We start from the raw sequence: 20,719 nt of genomic DNA, 5'->3' as shown, positions 1-20,719 counted from the left end.
CTCTTTTTTTTATTCTAAGTTAAAAAAAGTCCCGTTGAACTCGCGAAATCGAATCGAATTGCTGAAATATCAAAGTAGCTTTCTGTGTCCGTGTCGTTTCATTCGCTAACCCCTCTTAAATCGCGCAACGGATTTTGATGCAGTGCAGACCATCGTTTAGAACATTTTTCACATGCTTTATGTATCTTTTAAAGGCTTAGCCTTTTAGTTAAAAGAATTAATCCGTTACATACAAAATTAATTTTCAGGGCAGTAACTTCTTCTTTTTTTCCTAAATTCAATGGTATACCGTGCGACCCGGTCTGGGTCTATACTTAGTGTATCTAAAAAAAAAGGTAACCAAAAATAAAAAACTAGATTTCCACATTCACTTGCCTCTTTATAAAGTTGCAAGCTTTTCTTTGGTATCTTTATCTAGTTGTATTCCATGTAATGAAGAAATAATTTCATGATCTTTTTTTTAATTTATTTTACTCCGGGATGCAGCCTTAACTACTCTCTCCTTACTCCTTCTGGCGCATTGAACTCGAGAAAGTGAAAGTTTTTTCAGAATTACTTACACAACACACCGTCTAGATGTAACTTTTAAAAGCACCTTCCTATGCTACGTATGATTTTTGCATAAAACTTCGTTGCCAAGGCTTAAAGCGCAGTCAATTTAGGTCTCATCCCGAACTTTCAAAAATAAGTTTCCTTTTAAAAGAAAAGATGTGAATAATTCATGTATACATCAGTCTCTACGGCAACGGACGGACAACAAATTAAAATCATTTGGACGTTTGCATAATTTAAATCATTTGGACGACAACGATCGCGTGGACAAACATTGTTTTTTTATTATATTGTACATGCGCTTAGATTATCTGGACGCTTTGTTAATACATTAAATAAGATTGCCGTTTGATATCAAACGCCATTATCCATAGTGTATTATGCCATGGATGGCGTAGGTCAAAGTTATTATCTTGTGTCATTAAGAATCACAATGGGCTAGCATCGTATACGTACTTGCGTTAAAACATTGTTGTCTACTACTTCTGTGACGTCAAAGTCAGTGTCCTTTCACACCTTGAGTTACGATATCGAAGTTTTCATACGGATCCCGAACTCTTTCGAAAATATTCTATACAGCCTATGTTCATCAGGGATAATAAAGGATTCTACTTGTAAAAGATTTTTTCAAAACGGCCAAATAGTTTCGGAGCCTTTTCAATTCAAACAAACAAATCTTTACTCTTTATAATATTAGTATTGATAATACATAAATAAAGTTTTTCATTTTAAGCAAATAGCCTGTAACTAACGTGATGGGAAACCTATCCATGAAAATGTATTAAGATTTTATTAAGTTATCGAATTGCATCATAAATTTGGAAGCTCATTACATAAAACATATATAGGAATGTCAGTAAATGCCACTTAGATTATAATCTTTCTTATTTCAAAAAACAGATTTTAATTCCAGCTTGCTGGAAAACCAATCGCTTAAAAAACAATGTATTCTTGCTTCACGTTCAAATATGGAATCACAAAATTAAAAAAAAAACTTGGAAACTTAGTAACGGAATCGCATCATAAATTTGGAAGAGTATTCCATAAAACATATAATTATAGGAATGTCAGTAGATGACACTTAGATTATAATCTTTCTTATTTCAAACAGAAGATTTTAATTCCACCTTGATGGAAAACCAATCGCATAAAAAAAACATTTAAATGTATTCATAATTCATCTTGAAATATGGAATCACCAAACTTGGAAACTGAAAAACGGAATCGCATCATTAATGTGTAAGCGTCTAGTAGAAGATGCAACTTAGATTTTATGAGTCGTATATAGCCTACTTATTTGTTTCGTTACACTTTTTTAAGTGCAAGGCGTCATCATGTGTTGAAAGCGAAAAAAGAGGTAACACTTTCATCGTTTTAGCCTCGGACCACATTGTTGCTACCTCTATCCCGCAAAGTGAAAAACAAAAAGTAACAAGTATACAATACGTTTTGGCAGGTGCGTTTGCAAAAATTAAAGATGCAAGTAAAATTTACCTAACGTGTTACATTAATACTTACTACGTGCTTATCTAAAAAAAAATCTTCAGTTTAATTATTGTGTACATTATTCTACTAGTCAAGCCCTTATATTACAAATAATATAAGGGTATCAAAATACCCATATTGAGGTGGTTGTGAAAATGATGTACTTCGCCATTTTATAGTGGCGGCCGTCTTGAAGTTGAAATTCGACAATGTGTACACTAGTCGAGCCTTTTCATTTTTTTTAAATTATTATACAAGTTAGCCCTTGACAGCAATCTCACAGGGTAAGTGATGATGCAGTGTAAGATGGTAGCGGGCTAACCTGTTAGGGAGTATGGCAGTTATATTTAACCCAATCCCGTAATCTGTTTCTCATCGCGACATCATACCGGAACGCTAAACCGCTTAGGGTCTTTGTCGGTAGGATGGTAACTAGCCATGGCCGAAGCCTCCGTCCAGATAAAAATTGGTTGTCTGTAAAGTCGGCTTACTGATGATAGTTGAACGTTACTAACGTAACGTCGTAAGAAAATACTGATGGAATGGTTGCATTTTTCAAAAGAAAATTTTAATTTTATTTGTTTGATAAACAATTGACATCACATTCACTTTTCACTGCAGTTCACCTTGCCGAAAACATGTAAATGTATTATTGTATAGAAGCTGTCCACGCGGACGCATCGCTCACTCCAGTAGGAGAGAGACAGATGTCGAACGCGGAGGCCGACTGTGCCTCTTTGCACAGTCGGCCTCAGAGAGAGAGGTAACGCCGCATACGTCATGTTTTTTCGTGCGGGCAGCCGGCTCCATCGAATTATAAAACGTTGTCACGTCAAAAATTTGATACCGATATTGAGGGAATCGTGAAAAATATGTTATCCTGCATGCCTGAGGGTTCTCCATAACGTTCTTAAAGGAGTGTGGAGTGGTGCTGACCAAGTGCGGATTGTCTATCAACCCTGGCGTGGTGGACAACTGCCAAACCCTTCTCATTATGAAGGGAGAGCTATGCCCTACAGTTGGCCGTTGTTATGATGATGATGAATCTAAAATTAATATGCAGACGCTAGTTAATCATTTCCTTTAGCCACCACTTTCCTGTTGCTAGTATAGTCCGCGTTTCTATCATAATCTTAAAATACCTAGCCAATTACTTGAGACTTCGCGACATAAAATATCCGGTAGAGCTGTTTACGAGAACTTTTAATCAAAATTCCCACTAAATATACTCAGCATTTTGAACTTCCTCCAGAAATAGGGACAAAACAACCCAGTACCATTTATTTAACTAACCGTTTTCGTATGCTTTAACAAACTCATATTTGTTAAAGTTAAACACTTGGAAACAAGTAATTGTAACAATAATTAATTCTACCCTTATTTTATAGATTATGATTCATTACCGCATGATCTACATACGAGTGCAGACAGGAAGTTGTAAACAATGGTGTGCCATGGGACCACTCAACCCTGACCCCCCGCTTATCATGCGGACGGCTTCATTAGGTATTTATTTATAGCGGACCTAAATAAGCCTTTTAGGGCTTTTGTGTGTTCATTATTCCGTCCTTTGAATTGTTTAACGGTTTCTGACTTCGGAAGCCATTATAGAGTATGTACAAAGTAATTGATGCTCATTAAAACACAGTTTTAGTTATAGTTCTATATATTGTTCGTCATTCTATATTTCAATTTTTCCAGTATTTCTTTTTTTGTTTTAAGCTTCGAAAGTGTTAGGGGCCAGTTGAATAGTGAAAAACCAATTCTAACGCATGTACATCACAAAAGTGACTCAAAAGTTAAAAGCTAAATAAATTCTTTAACTATTAGCAACAATGTTATCCCACGATCCAAAGTGCTATTTCTAAGACAGCTACTACGGTGACATGACATCTCGTCATTTACTTCAATATCTCAGGAACTACTGATCCGATTCGGAAAGTTATTTCAGTGTTGAAAAGCCCATTTATCGAGGAAGGTTATATGTCAATACGCTGAGACCAAAAGGAGCATAGCATTCATGAAGATTTTCTTTTTCCTTTTGAGAACTTCCGCTGCGTAAACGGTTAAAGTATCGATAAAATCACACCATCAAATACATGACAAAGTTGTTCCACTTTAAAATATCTAAAAAGGCTAACTTTTAACGTTGACTTCGCGTAAGTTGTCGCGAGGGAGCGCTAGTTACTAATATAATATAGTCAACATAATTACTTAACTAATTTTTAAATAATAGACTAGCTAAATAAATTGAGTGCTAAAGTCAAGCCTCGGAAAACGCCTAATATTTACAATTAAAAAAATGTAAGCCAAGTGATTTGCAACATAATAGGATTTAAAACTAACAAATGACGCAATATGAAACGAAGCCCGCCTAATACCTACCTACATGCCGGTCGATATTATATTAATCAGACTTACAATGTGATACAAATTGATAAAGGACGGTCCTGACGTAGAACAATCGAAGCCTTACGAATCTAAACAAAACAGAGGAGCAGTTTCGAATCAAGTTTGAATACATTCCAAACATTGACAACTTTGGAAAAACTAATTTAGAAATTCCAAAGATAGATGTGACTATCATGTATTTCTTATCAGTCTCACTAATTATGTAATTTAACTAAAACACGCTCCAACAGATACCTATATTTAAATGAAAATTGAACAAGTTCCTCAGCTAATTACAATAGTTAGTGCCTACAATACAATGTAATTTATTTTCGGCGTTAATTTTACACCGGCCTTGAGCAAGTTTAGTAAAGCGGTTAGCTTTGGGTATTCTTTATATTTTGTTTCTTGTTATATTCGAAAATAGATGTGTAACAGTGTACTTATTCTTGATTCAGTTATTTCCAAAACATTCAAATGTCTGCGTGGGGTTCACCTTATATCATAGTCATGTATAAAAGCACTGTACGATAAAGTTTTTTTATAATCTGTATTGGATATTAATGCCAATGCCAAAATTTTTAGTGCACGTTCAGGACATTTTAAAAAAGATGGTGAACCAATCGCATGAAAGTTAAAATTATAATTATTAAATTATAGTTTATTAAAATTATAATTATTAAATTATAGTTTAAAATATAATTAACATTTAATTATAAACCTACCTAATTTTTACTTGATCGATCTACCGTTGTACTTGGGGAACTTTTAAATAAACCTAACAAAACAGTAGACGAAATACATGTTACCTAGAGCTTTCTTTCTGTTTTTGTCTTCTTCTGTATGGCATATTTCGCTATGATGGTAACTTTTTTAATTGATGAAACTCTCTGCTGGAAGAAGAATTGCCCGTGCCGTCCGCAACTAAAGTGGGACATAGTTAGGAAGAAGAGGGTCATATTTCGAAAAAATTACACTAAAGTTATTGTTTGCATAATAAGACTAAATAGAAAAAATGGAGCAGTATGGTGAACGATTTGGTCCGGTAAATATGTCTTGGTCGAAATTTTAAAAATGTAGAGAATCTCAAGAGCATTTAAAAACAAACAAGATATTTTTCTTTTTGAAAACAATACTATCGTTTACCTGAGAGTTAGACACAGTCACGGCCTCGCCAAAAGTTTTCAAACCGAGCTCCAGAAGTACATTGCGACGGTTAAGTAAAACAATAACAAAATTATACAAAACCGTCATTCAATAGTTTCAGTGTGATTAGACAGGTGGTTTCAAGGCTCGCGTTTGAATTTGTTTCCACGGCACAATTCGCCTTTTGTTTTCTAGTTAGCAATGGTCCACGAAGGAAGTAATTTAGCAGAAGTATTGGGCACGTATCTCTGCTAAGGTTTCGTAAGGTCGGTGCATTGTCAAAATCAAATTTAATATAAGTATTATCAGAATTAATGTTTCCTGGGTCCATAATCGGTATTTAAGTGGGAGGTCGTTATGTAAGTATATTTCTGTACTTATTCTGCAGTAAAATGCATTTTGCGCTTAATTCTGTGATAGAAGCTTCAGTAAATCACCGATCTTGATTGAAATTATGGCCGACATAAACGAACTTCGGCGTTTTCATGGCTTTTATAGCACTTCCTAGGACAACACCGGGATTCAATCGTTTTTTTTTTTCAATATAGTTTTCCGCGATCCCGAGAACTGAATGCTTAAATAATAATTAAAGTTGCGAGTTATTTTTGATAATGCTGATACGTCGTTTTTATACATCCTTTTTTGTATAGCTATAAACCTTAATTTAAGTGAAATTATCAAAACTGTAGCAACCAATTTAATATAACTTTGGTGTGTAACCAAAGTTCTATTAAATTAGTTGCTACAGTTCCATTTCACTGCATCTTAGAAACTTTACACACATATAATTTAAGCCTTGTATCCTTCAATTGTAAGAATTTCCGTGAATGAGAAATCGATATGAAATTTTGTAAGGAATTTAATTTGTAAACCGATTTAATTTGTCTACCAGGAAGATGCAATGATGAAGAAAATGAAGATAGGAATTTGTAACATAGTAATAACAAAAAGCCTACAGGCGCGGTAGTAGTAAATAACAGCGCTGTAGCGATTGATGAAACCTCACTGGGCGTTTGGGACCTCGGGCTAAACGTTTATTACCTATCTTACCTAGTAGTCATTTCGGACCGGCCCTAATTATAATATCGAAAATTTCAAAAAATTCAAGTCAGTGTTCCGAATTCCTATCATAAAGGCTTATATAAATAAAGGCTATCATAAAGAAAAGATGTTCTTTTTTCAGCTTCGTCGATAAATAAATTAATTTTTTAAATGAAAATCTTAGATTTTCGTGATTATCTCCGGTTAGCAAAAGATTCTGATTCTGAAGTTTTTGCAATATCTGAGTTTGTATACTCATAATAAACGTCGGTCAGGAGTACAGATTTCAATCTATAATCACAATTATTTAGAATTATTTAGTTGTTCTTGTTCTATTTCTTGATTTACTGATGGGTATTTAGTTAATTTTTTTTTTGTAATAATTTTGTTTTTTTTTAATTTAACACCATTTCACTGATACTTTTATTTTCATTTAAAACAATAAATTCTTCAAAAAGAACAAAATATGCACCGAATTTGGCGGGCAAACGGGTTCGAACATCTGTTTTGCTGTACGCAGGTGCTTGCTATCGCTTTTTATTACATCTAGATGTATGGAACATCATCCTTCCGGGCTATTTGATAGCTATCACTTACTTTGTAAGTATGTGTAGTGTATATTTGTTTAATACAAATGTTGCATACATTTATTTTGCACATGTCTTAAATGTTTAATATAATAAGGTAAAGATGAAACGGCCGATTTGCACAGCGAGCAGCGACCATGCTTTCTGAGTCCAAAGCTGTGGGTTCGATTCCCTCAACTGGAGAATGTTTGTGTGATGAACATGGATGTTTCTCAGTGTCTGGGTGTTTATCTGTTTATTATAAGTAATTATGTATATTATTCATAAGAATATTTTATATTCGTCAGTCGTCTTAGTATCCATAGCACAAGCTACGCTGACTGTGGACCTAGATGGCGAAGTGTGTATTGTCGTAGTATATTTATTTATGATTAGCTGTTGCCCGCGACGTCGGCTGCGTTTGATTTTGTTTTTTGATGTGGCATTCAATTTATTTGTAGTTCTAAAAAAAATTAAAGTATTCAGTATCGCTAAGCCTTAAATGAGGGGTTTGCTGCTGTCCGCTGAGGAGTTCTGTCCTCTATCTCTAACCACATTCATCAGATCTACACAAAGATTGTGCAAAATTAAACACATATTACAAATTCTATAGCACAACAATAATTATTTAAATCGGTTATAATTTGTCGGAGTTTGAGGTGTAAAATCGTCAAACACTTTTATCCCCTCTCCCAAAGGTACCGAGCTTAATGTCGGCATAAAACGTATCGTATATTACTACTAACACTTTCAAAATATATGTACAAAGTTTCATGAGGATCGGTTAAGTAGTTTTTGCGTGAAAGCGTAACAAACAAACTTACATTGACATTTATAATATTAGTAGGGATAGGGATTAACTGTTACGTTTTTTGAAGTGGCATGCCATATGAAATCAAATCAAAAGTCATTTATTAGCAAGTAAGCCTAGTTTATTAGCACTTTTGGAACGTCAAGTCAGTCTGTTTGTAGTGACTCTACCACCGGAAGGATTTGGAAGGCAGAGATCGGGAAGAGCCGGCAAGAAACTCATCTCGGCTCTTTCACAACATCATTTTATAGTTTCACAATCTTTAGAATTTGTGTATCTTGTGAGAAATGAGAGCGGAGTGGCTTGCTTTCAAGCAGCGTGTCGTTATAATATCTCTCATCCTACTTATTTTATCTATATTATAACACCGTTTCCTGACTGGCTGTGATAGGCAACGGACTGCCCACACAGTTAAACACAGAAACTTTAAATTCGGTAAACGGATTCTTTAAATGGTTTCGGGATGCAATCGAGTTAAGTTAAATCCAGGATAACTTTTTGTATGTGAGTGAGACAATGCAAGCTCTTTTTTGTCCCTGGAAGATATTTTAGTAAATGTTTGAGTCGAACCACGAATTAAATAAAAAAAAAGTTGTAGAAAACCCAGATGTGTTAATGTAATCGATTCCATAGCTTCCCATTTTTTAAGCTTGTTTATTCTACGTCTACATTTTATATCTTCCATCTTATTATTTTGTATCGTCCAAACCATCGCTATCTCTGTATCAAGTAGCATCTCAGTTTCATTGATTATTATCTAAACATCGTGCGCATAATTAAATTACCACCACAATAGCACAAAACCTCTGCGTCACGGTCGACTAAACTAAAAACCGAACTCACTTAAGAATCAAGACATCAGGCCCCGTAAGCCTGCATCGCCATGTACCAAGCAATTGAATGTCTCGATAATATTGAATCGTAATATTGCTGATAGGTGTTACCTAAAAATAGAAATAAGAAAACAGCTACAAAGAGTGTAGAGTTGCCAGCAGTACTATGAGGTTGTGTATTAGAAAAAGACTGTAAGCCAAAATTCAGAACAATTTAATCGGAGTATTTCGCTAAAATAACATGTAAATTTTGATTCTGGATTACCTTACTGAAGCATCAGATTTTAATTTTAGCATTAAAAAGTATCCCTTTAGCTGTTCTTCCCTTTTAAGTCAATCTGTACTCGAAAACTATCACCAATACCGGCCCGTGGTCTGCGCGTACACCTGTTGTCTATAAAAAATGGCAACTGTAAACTATTTTAAACTTTAAAAGGATATACATAAGTGTGCTTTTTCAGTAATACCAAGGTCTAAGATAGCCGTAGGCCCGGACGCGGCACGCGTGCTCCGAGCATAAAGCAACTCTGTCCCTCCTCTCAAAGGAGAGTCGATTTATGGAACGTACCCGTCTCCTCTACTAAAGTACTAGACCACGCTATCCAAAAATATATAATAATATGGAAATGATCTTATTCGTGATGATCGTGTTATTTATCTGTTATGCGATGATGACTCTATTTTCTGTGTTTTGCGTTGTCCTTATATTGCAAAAAGTTTTAAGTAGGTAGCATACCAACTAGTACTGACGAGGCATGCATATGATATGCTGCTGAAGGCGTAGATGTTTCTGATATTGATACGAGTAAACTCGTTGATACAAATTGTGTGCATGTATTTCTATAGCAGCAGAGCTTTTTGTGACAGAGTTTGTACGAGGAAATACTACTGAGTTGCTATGTTATGAAAGGCTTAAGTAGATGAACACAGGACGGCATCTACCATCAGGTGTCCAACGGCTTGGTCGATAAACAAAAAGCATTTTTTATGTAAATGGTCTGGTCCTGTGGGCTATGTCGTCTCCCAGGCGTGTCCACTGTCGCTCGATGGCTCCGAGCCACAGGGGAATGCCTCCAATAGTCATTAACTTTTGGAGATTGGTGGCATCACAATGATATATGTTTGGGATGTGCCGGATGCTTATGTAATGACTGTGGTGAAGGTATTATTGTGAATACGAAGTGTTTTTCGTTTTTGTTTTGTAACGCTGCGTTCGCTTGGCGCGACGTTAGTTGAATTGATTTTGTGCGGAGAAAATAATTGTAGAGTTGTTTTAAAGTATTCATCTGCTTCTCTGGACTTCTCTTTACTCTTTTTGAATATTTTTTTTATCCAATTATTTTACAATGGACCCTATCGTAGGTAGGCGGAGGATCAGAATCGTTTAAATCTAAAATTTTATTGAATGTTTCGAGCTTGAGCAGAATTACACTATCAAGGTTACTGCACTATCAACAATCTATCTTACAAATATTTTAGTAAATTACAATATTTATTACAAAAATGTACATTGAAAAAATATTTAATTTCAATGAGGAACTTTGCTGAATCACAATGAACTTTATAATTTTTGAATATGTTAAAATGATCTATGCTCAAATAACTTTTACCTAAAGCGGTGATAGCTCAGTAGTTGGGACTTCGACTTCACTTTCGGGGAGCCGAGTTCGAATCCCAGCACGCATCCCAACTATTCAGTTATAAGCGTTATAAGCAATTTAAATATCGCTTGCTTTAACGGTGAAAGAAAACATCGTGAGGAAACCTGCATGCCTGAGTTCTCCATAATGTTCTCAAAGGTGTTTGGAGTCCACCAATCCGCACTGGGCCAGCGGTGTACTAACCCTTAACCCTCTCTCATTGTGAGAGGAGACCCGTGCCCTGTAGTAAGCCAGTAATCGGTTGTTGATGATGATGATTTTTTTTTTTCTGGAAACGTGTTATAATTTTTATAAGTAAGTTAAGAATAAAAACGTTATATAATAATATATCAATTATTTAATATTATAATCGTCAGAATTGAATTTACCAAAATAAACACTTCATTTACAAAGCTTCGTAGTTCGTGTACATGTAAAAATACTTGTGTTTAATATTAGTGAGCAACACAATGAAGCACTATAATAATATATTATAGTTATATTTATATATATATAATATATATATTTTATTTATATATTTGTATAATTTTAAATATTATTTATTGCACCACCTACCTCTTTTCTATGTTTTCTCCTTTTACGCCATTGGTTGCCTGGAAGAAATCGCTATGTAGCGATAAGGCCACCAAATTGTACTCTCTTGATATGTATTTATATCTCTGTAACTACTTTTTTTCTTTGGTGTACAATAAAAGTGTATTCATTCATTCATTCAAGCACATGAAAGCAAAATGAGTAATATAAATAAAAAAAAGAAATCCGAGAAAAATGTTTCTAGTTTGTTATCAAATAAATTGTGTGCGATGTTACTGCGGCCGTTCGCTCATCGTCTAACGACTGCCGAGTAATATCTGCTGGAGCGAGGGTAATTTTAGGTCATTCCCATCCATCGTTCTCGGGAGGCGGCCTTGCTACACACACACGTGCACCGACAAACTTTCCTTTCGGATCAATTTCTTCAACGTTTTAGCTAAAATTTCATGCAGTTATTGGTTCAAAAAGTCATTCTTACAACTCTATTTCTTCAACGTTTTAGCTAAAATTTCCTGCAGTTATTGGTTCAAAAAGTCATATCTATCTTATAACTTTTTAAATGAGCGATATATGTGTACTTTTTGGTTGAACAAAAAGCGTGAAACTCGCGTCGTCGTCACCGCACGCTTCCCATGAGCTATAATGTATACTTTGTACATATGTACATAGATTTAGTTTTCCGAGCCAAATTAGCGTAGAGCGTGGGGCAAAACCAAAACTAATTAAAGGTTTGATGAAAAATTTATTTGAAATCGATAGTTGAATAGTTCTTAATGGGAATAGTACTGCTAGTTTTCATAAATACCAAACAAGTAAGCTTTTACAGCCAGGAAACAAAAATTGTTACAACTAGCCCCCCGCTCCCATATTGTAGGCAAATTAGAGCTTCAATGGTATTCAAATAAAATATATTTTACTCCGATGTTCAAGTATTTCCATACTCGAAAACGACTCCTCGATTGCGAGCGAGAAAATCTTGTACTAAGGCTTCAGAAATTGTTCGAAGAATTGATTGAATTGAATGCGCCGATTTCGGTTTGTTTTGTCTACCTCCGTTGCTACGTTACGTAACTTGTTAGTGGAAACCAAAACCTTTAATAAATAATCCTTATAACATTACGGTCTACAATAAAAAGTTCAAGTAGACATAATCGATGAAACCAGATATCCTCCGTTTGAATTCTGAATCATTGAATTCAAAAAAAGCTTTTTTAATTACGTTTGTTATTTATTATTTTCATTTGACCTATCTCACATATTAGTAGACTAATTATATACCTACTTTAGTCTAAACAGAGGAGCCGTTTGAATTATGGTCGTAGTGGCAAAGCGTTTTTAATTATGTTTTTTATTTATTATTTTGACTTGACCTAACTCACTTATTAGTTTTCCATTAGTCTATTAGACTAATGGAAAACTATAGTGCCCTCTGTTTATCTCTCCTATTTTTTTTTAACAATCAACTCTGTGACACCGGTTGTCTAGTAGTACCCAAATCAGTAAAGGGATTGGCGATCAACTATATGTCTAAAATCCTTTCCGTTACTCTCTATTTCTCTCTCTATCTTTATAACTTACTTATGATGTCGATCGCAACCTAAGAGTCAAAATTCGTAACTACCAGCCCAACTAATAGAAAGTGAAGTTTTCTTTCAGTATGGGGCCATTAATCAGGCTGAATGATGCCAGATATGTGTTGTTTCATCATTACCACAGAGCACGGGTCATATATATAGGTACTTTATTATGTCTAGATATATTAAAGGGAAGTAACTAAATCTATAAATATTTGTTAGAATTTCTGCCATTTGGTATTAAACCTAATGGGGTCACCAAAAGAAATACGAGTATTTATCGCGAGTGCTTGCGCAGGACGTAAGCGTATGTGCTGGCAACGAGCCAGTTCAGAGTGAGTCGCAACTGAATCTGGAACGAGATGCAAAACAACAGATAATCTCACGTTTCCATAAAAAGCACCAATTACTGTGGTTGGACGCACGAGTAACATGCTTAGACATATTGCTTGTCAAATTAATTCTGATCTTGATACACTGAATATTTTTGTCTGTTGGGAGGCTTAGGCCGTGGCTAGTTATCACCCTACCGACAAAGACATGCCGCCTAGCGATTTACCGTTCCGGTACGATGCCACATAGGAACTGATTCAGCCCAAATTTACCGGTACTATCTTGGAGTTCGGCAAAATAATGGTTTTAATAGAATGTAAATAAAATACAGTACAGTTATAAGCTAATAAAATGACAATTCATAAAATTTTCTTTTTTTAATATTGCCTAACACAGCTTCCGTTTTAAACGCTTTTTTAACGTCAGGGTTGTCTGATTGTATTGACTCTACCACCGGTTCGGAAGGCAGATTTTATCAAAAATAAGGTAAAATCTTTATGTATTCATCAAAGCCTTGTTGTATTTATAAAGCACATAATAAATACGAAATGTATTTAATCGTCCCTTGTCGAAAGTACACAACAAGAATCTTCAAAAATGAGAAACTATATAATTCGTTTAGTTTAAAAACAAACGATTACCTTACAATAGGTTGTATTATATCTCGCAGCAACCGAAATATATTATCATCATTGCATTGTCATTCAAATTCAGAATACCTGAATATATTTTAAGAGGTCTTTTTAAACATCTCAGATATGTGTGATAAGACGCACGTGGCAAGAGCTTTCCGCATAAAAAAACCCTCGATAGATGTGCGAACAAACGCGGCTGCCGGCCGACACGATTTAAAAAGAAATAGTAATTAAATATTGATGTGTCCGAGCAACTTTACAGACTAAATAACTGTGTTCCAAATTCGGAACAACTAGGGAGATTTAAGAAAACCATTTTAAATTATGCATCGTTATTACATTAGCTTGGTAGAGTCATATTTTTTATGATAGAAAATGTTATTTCATCCAGCGTGAACTTGAGGTGAACGTAAGCATAGCAGTGATTTAGCCTACATGGCCAGGTCAACCCAAACTAGAGGCAGGCGTCGGATGCCTCTGATATATGATGATATTCTTTATACATATGCTTATAATGCTGGATGCATTTCCGCGCTGAACCGCTGGTCTTAGTTTTTCGCAAACGATTTGCTAGCCTTCTGCAACCAGATTAGCCAATTAAACTCCATGTTATAGATCATATTTTGTTTTATTTGCTTGAATGAACTTAAAAAAGATGAAGCAAGCGAATTGAATTTAGAAATTGGTACGTCTGTTTACGATTAATTTCGAGACAAGTCAGACTTGCAAGTCCACATTATTCTAATTACGCCGTGTTGATCGCCGGCAGGGCGGAGCGACATTAAATCTCCACCAAATCGATTACAGCTCGCAGCTCGCTAGCCTAGAGCCCGCGTTTTGTCTCTGTCTAATGGCGACCTTCCTCTCAGTTTTGGGCACAGTTTTAAACGGTTCATTGTACCCTGTGGGCCATTAGGACTAGCTTCGCCCGCGGGTTCAATCGCGCGGCCCATAAAAGAAGATTTAAAAGCCAGTATTCTCGGAATATGTAATAACAATTAATACAGAGATGCACGGAGAAATATACACTCGTAGCTTGTAAGAAAAAATAATTTCATGCCGCGATATTTCTTACCAATCGATGTTATAAAATCTGCGCACTAATTAAAAGCTTGTTTATTATCGTCGTCTAAAGTAGCCTTTACATTTTACTTGGCGCCGATTAAAAAATGTTGTAGAAACTATTAATTTCTTGCTTTTTAGTTGCTTAAAAAAATTAAGTTCTTTTTGTAATTTTTTTTTTAATCTGTTCCATTCCATAAAAATGTAGGTAGATGGAATTTGCCTTACAAACCGATGGAAGAGTCTCTACAAACTGCTACCAACAGACAGATTAGTCTTTTCACAAGTGCTTATATTAGGTCTACTTGAAAGAAATTAATTTGAATTGGAATTCACAAAAAACTATAGAAAACACAGAAATCGATTACCTAATCGAATTTTTGGGATTTGAGATTAAATTAGATTGGGAAATCGACTTGACGTCTCACACGCACATGCATCTATAACACGCACTAAGGCATAACTTCAAACACTGGGCATTTCTTAACCGTCGTTAAAAGTTTCGTCGATTATTAATATAGAATGAACGAAACGGGATGTCATTAGTCAAAGTCACAAAAAAGGAATACGCTTTCCCTATTCATAGACAAACGCCTCTACCTCTATCGATTATTTGAATAACTGAAAATAGAATTCCTATCTAGATTATTTGCGATCTACCATTTAGTTGGATTCTGACGCTTTGTATTGCTTCAGTGTACAGTAGTTTAGGTGCGCACGGAAGGTCGACGATAAGTATTTATTAAAGTGGTGGTAGATCGTTACTAAACATTTCAGTTACTGCATTTCCGCACTAAACTTGCATGGCCACTTTGGAGCAGCCTAAAAGGGTTGGAGGTTAAAGTTTAGGGGACTCGTAAACTGATACTTGACAGAGGAAGAAACAATTAAATTCGTTTTTTTTTTTAATTATCTTTAAATCCATAAGAAAAATGAAAACTATGATAATATAAATACAAAATACCACACTGTTTGGCAAGTATCATAGACAAGTTAGGTTGTATGAGTTGCTTAGTGAAAATCGTTTGGTGGAAGGTAAATTCTTCGCTAGGCGTTACTTACTTTGGCATTGCCTTGTCCGACGTTAGTGAAAACGAGCATAAACATCGTTATGCTATGAGAGACGTCTGTGTCCAGCAGAAATAACACTAATAAGGAAAAATCTAGACTCATAAAATTACCGGTCGGATTTGAAAATTCCTTTTTGCATTTCGTAGCCAAAGTGTTAAATCGCGTTATATACGTATATTATCTGTAGTATACAGGCTGTATAATACCACGATACGACCCCCTAGAAGCCTAGCAAAGAAAATTCCCATAGGAAAATATAATTATCAAAAGCTAAGAAGGTATGTTATTTATGTTTGTAAATAAAACTGCCGGCCAATAAAATCGTTAGCTCGAAGAGAATGAGCGACTCCAACTTAAAAAATGTATAGCATACAAATTTAATAATTTTCGCTCTGGTAACCACTGTAGTTAAGTATAGCACATCCTGTCTTCATAGTCTTTATGATAAGGTCTTAAAGAGCAGATTAGCATCTGGCATTGCACGTTCACGCCGGGCGATCATTTCGGTTAAGGTTATGTGAGAGGTGCATAAGAGGGAAATGTATAAAAGTGAAACAATAATGCGTTCGCATATTAACATCACTTGCGGATGTCGGATACGTGGCGAAAGTGAATTTTAATTCACTATCACTAGCCACTAACTAAATACATTAACCTAAATTGAATTGAGCTAAGGCTAAATGTCTAGCCTGCGTCCTTAGATTCATAGGTCTGTTTTTTTATTACGGACCTACGGATCTACGGACTCAAGACTTGTCGGACACGGATTTTATACGGTTTTGCGTTTAATTTGTAGTTGTTTTTGGAGTCTTCGAAGTTGATGATTAGAATAAACAAAACACATCTTATAAGTACTCTACGATAAACTGTATGCAATGGCTAAGACATACGAATCACAAAGAGATTCAGAACAAAACATTTTTTTTTTTAAATTTTATAATTGATAACTGTACACGTCATGCACGCGTGGATTATTTTTCAAAGGTTTTCTTTTTTCTTCAAAAGAACTTTCTTCAAAGGTTTAGGTTTTTCTAAAGTTTAAAAAACTTTTGCCTCTCCCACTTGAACGAAACAGCTAATATGTTATTAGGCGATCGGATTTTTTAGAAGTGTTAAAGATTTTTGTGACAGAGCTCGTCCGGGGAAGTACTACAACCATGCTTATTTCTGCCGCTAAGCAGCATTGTTGCAATGCTGTGTTCCGATCTGAAGGGCGCAGTTGCCGGTGTAGTACGGACATTTAAGGCTTAGCACCTACACCTCAGGTTGATGGACACCGAGGCGGAACGTTGCAGGACGTGTTCCCTGCATGCCTTGCGAAGAGTTGCTCTGTTAATAGGCGTTTTCCACTTAGCATTCGGTGGGCCACATGCTTGGTCCATCAATTATATCAAAAAAATAAATCTTTCGCATCCTTGATTATCCTCAGCAAAAGAGAAGGCAAATTGCACCGATGCCATTTTGTGTTAAAGTTTCACAACTATCTATGTTCGTAGATTTTTACACGTATCGATGCTACAATACCTTCTCTTCCTTTTCCAGCCTGTTCGAGCAGGAGATCATGAGCTATGTACCTGCATCGGGATGTGCAACGGCAGAGCCCTCGCCCGTCGCGTCGCCGGCCGCAACAAGGAGTACCAGGGCACCAGCGCCGCAAAGGAGGGACTTTGAGGCCAAATTGAGAGCGTTCTATCGGAAGCTCGAGAGCAAGGGCTATGGACAAGGGCCTGGCAAGTTAAAGTAAGTTCTATAAACGATTTTTTAAGAAACCCTGACGATAGCTTTTTACTCTGACAAAAGAGACATTTTGATGCACATGACATTTGTCCACTGCTGGACTAAAGGCCTCTCCCAATGGGAGGGTCATAATTACCACGCTGGGCAGACGGGTTGGTGAGCGCAGTAGATGTTAGTAGTATTAGTCAGAACGCTGTTGCCCGTTCCCCTATATATTCTCTTAGTCGCCTCGTACGATGCTCACGGGTAGAGAAGGGTTGGTGACCATTATATTCTGATCTGCCGTCGCCACACGGCTAAAATTACCCGCCAACTACAGGTCACGGGTCTCCTTACAGAAAGAGTTTAGGCCGTAGTTCACCACGCTGGACTATTGCGGTAGAACTACACACGCCCTTGAGAGCATTATGGAGATAACTCTCAGGCGTGCCGGTTTCCTCACGATTTTTTCTCTTCAATACTTTGGATACAAAAGTTCGGTGTGAAGTAACAGGGCATCAGCACTGCTAAGAAGACATATTGAAGGTACTACATCGAAAGTCTGCGATCATTTTGGCAACCAAAACATTTATTTTCATACCATTTATTAATCAAGCTCGGATGCAGTGGTGAGAGCTGCTGTAGTCTTTAGGTCCTTTACAGTCCGAGATTCGATCAGCGACAGGAGCACATTTGGAATATATAATTTTAGACTTCTCTCCGGTTTGAACTGAATAGATATATATCAGGAATAGTAAATTGGAATATATGAATCATATACATCGCGGTGAAAAGTGCTCGTATAATCTTCTTCGTTTAATTGTCCAGGGTAAAATATAAAGAGCGGGGAAAAGAAAGCAATAGAATATCTTCGTTTGCTCTAATGTGTTTATTTTGCTATTACAATTATTATTTGTTATAATTATCAAAAGCCACGCTGAGCAGACGTGTTTGATCACAGTAGTAGTAGCACAGAGGACTGCTGTCTGTTTCCTTTATATTCCCCATAGTCGCCAATACATTAAAGTAATTTAATAGTGTGGCAACACTTTTCAAATGTAATTGAAACTAATAATATTTAGTCTCAAAACTGAGGGTGTATAGATTCAAAATTGTAAAAAAAACATTCTATATTTTATACATTATTTTACTAGTCGAGCCGTTTCATTTGATACCGATTTCATTTGATCTTGAGGGAGTTGTGATAAAATATGTAATCATACATTGATTTTCATCAAACATAGCCAAGAACAATCCGTACTAATTCACCGTTCAAACAAAAAAAAAAACAAAATCAAAATCAAGTTCGGGCAATACGATGGCACAGATACACACACACACACACACACATACACTCACACACAAACACACACAGACACGTCAAGTTTATAACACCCCTTCGTTCTTGCATGATCATCATATCAACCCATTACCGGCCCACTACAGGGCACGGGTCTCCTCCTACAATGAGGAGGGGTTAAGGCTAGTCCAGTATTGTGTATATTATATTGTGTATTGTGTATCGGTGGACTCCACACCCCTTTGAGAACATTATGTATAACTCTCAGGCGTGCAGGTTTCCTCACGATCTTTCTTTTCTTTCGCCGTTAAAGCAAGTGTTATTTCAATTACTTAAAACGCAAATAAGTTAGAAAAGTTGGAGGTGCGTGCTGGGATTCGAACGACCCCCGAATGTGAAGTCGAGCTCCTACCGCTGGGCTATCACCGCTGTCGCGTCTGGAGTTAATAGAGAATGCTGATCGCAAATAAGTCATGATTATGTAATTTACGTTTGCGTTGAAAAATTACAGATTGCACATACGCCGGGAACACCTTCTAGAAGACGCGTTCAGGCGGATAATGTCGTGCAGCAAAAAGGAGCTCCAGAAGGGCAAGCTCTGCGTACTGTGGGATGGGGAGGAAGGCTTGGACTACGGCGGGCCCAGCAGAGAGTTCTTCTTCCTGCTATCCAGAGAGCTGTTCAACCCCTACTATGGTCTGTTCGAGTACTCGGCGAATGACACCTACACCGTGCACGTATCACCGATGTCCGCGTTCGTTGACAACCATCATGAGTGGTGAGTGAGAAACGTCAACTTAATTTCATTCATCATTATAGCCTATAGACACAGAGTTAAGAACGTACAGAAGCCGTATCATCGTCATCATCACATCAACCTATTACGGGCCCACTACAGAGCACGGGTCTCCTCCCAGAATGAGAAGGGATTAGGGACACCACGCTGGCCTAGTTCGGATTGGTGGACTCCACACACCTTTGAGAACACTATATAGAATTCTGAGGCATGCAGATCCTCACGATGTGTTCCTTCATTGTTGAAGCAAGTGATATTTTAATTACATAAAACGCACATACCTTTCTTAGAAAAGTTAGAGGTGCGTGCTGGGATTCGAACTCGGCGCCCCGAAAGGGAAGTCGAGCTCCTACCCACTGGGCTATCACCGCTCCCATCCGATGTCAAATGTATTTAAAACAACAATGTTTTAAAACCTATATTTTTAAATGGCGACTTGATTACCGCTATTATCGAAAATGATGAATAAGCGATGTAACAATAGTGATTATCTCTCGAACGATAGCTGCAAACGATTGAAAGTTAAACGCATTTTTAACTAGGTTTTCTGCGTAACCTAATCTTAAGGAGTCTGTTAATCTTAAGAACTTAAACGTTCAATGTAAATACTTAATTCCCCTAACTTTTCTACTATCCACATAAATATCCTGTCTGATGTTAAATGCGTGAGGTGTCCTTTTCATAAATAAAATAAATAAATATACTACGACAACTCACACATCTAGCCTATCATCTATCTAGTTATGGGTACTAAGCTGACTGATGAATATTTTTATGAATAATATACATAAATACTTATAGTTTACATATAAACAGCCAGACACCAAAAAACATTCATGTTCATCACACAAACATTTTTCAGTTGTGGGAATCGAACCCACAGCCTTGGACTCGGAAAGAACGGCATCAGCAGTTTTGTTTGACCCTTCAGCAATGTTGAACAGATCTCTTCAGAATATTTATACCATAAAAGCAGCTAGTAAAAGACACCGGCGGGATTTAAAATAGCAATTCTTAGCTTTGCATGGCGCTTTACGTATCTTGGGGAAATATTCTATTTAAATAGCTAGCATAAATCACTGACGTATTCATATTAGGTCAGTGATTTATGGTCAGTAGTCAGTGTATTCACAAACAAAACAAAATCACAAAATAAAAGCCGAAGCCGTTATTTTACTTGCCATTGTTTCATATCAAATAAAATTAAGAAGA

At 36.3% G+C, this 20,719-nt stretch overlaps 1 protein-coding gene across 5 annotated transcripts in view; it reads left to right on the top strand.

Moving 5' to 3' along the window:
• Positions 1-20,719, top strand: part of LOC120624727 (E3 ubiquitin-protein ligase HECW2) — a 148,946-nt gene that overhangs the window by 115,874 nt on the left and 12,353 nt on the right. For all 5 annotated transcript variants that reach the window (XM_039891413.1, XM_039891414.1, XM_039891415.1 and 2 more), the window contains 2 exons: positions 17,238-17,435; positions 19,223-19,489. In XM_039891413.1, coding sequence (XP_039747347.1) covers positions 17,238-17,435; positions 19,223-19,489 — 465 coding nt within the window. The remainder of the gene's footprint in view (positions 1-17,237; positions 17,436-19,222; positions 19,490-20,719) is intronic.

Source organism: Pararge aegeria, chromosome 6 (genome assembly GCF_905163445.1).
Source record: "Pararge aegeria chromosome 6, ilParAegt1.1, whole genome shotgun sequence".
NCBI lineage: Eukaryota > Metazoa > Arthropoda > Insecta > Lepidoptera > Nymphalidae > Pararge > Pararge aegeria.
The sequence above is the reverse complement of the archived record's forward strand: the minus strand, read 5'-3'. Positions and strand labels throughout refer to the sequence as shown.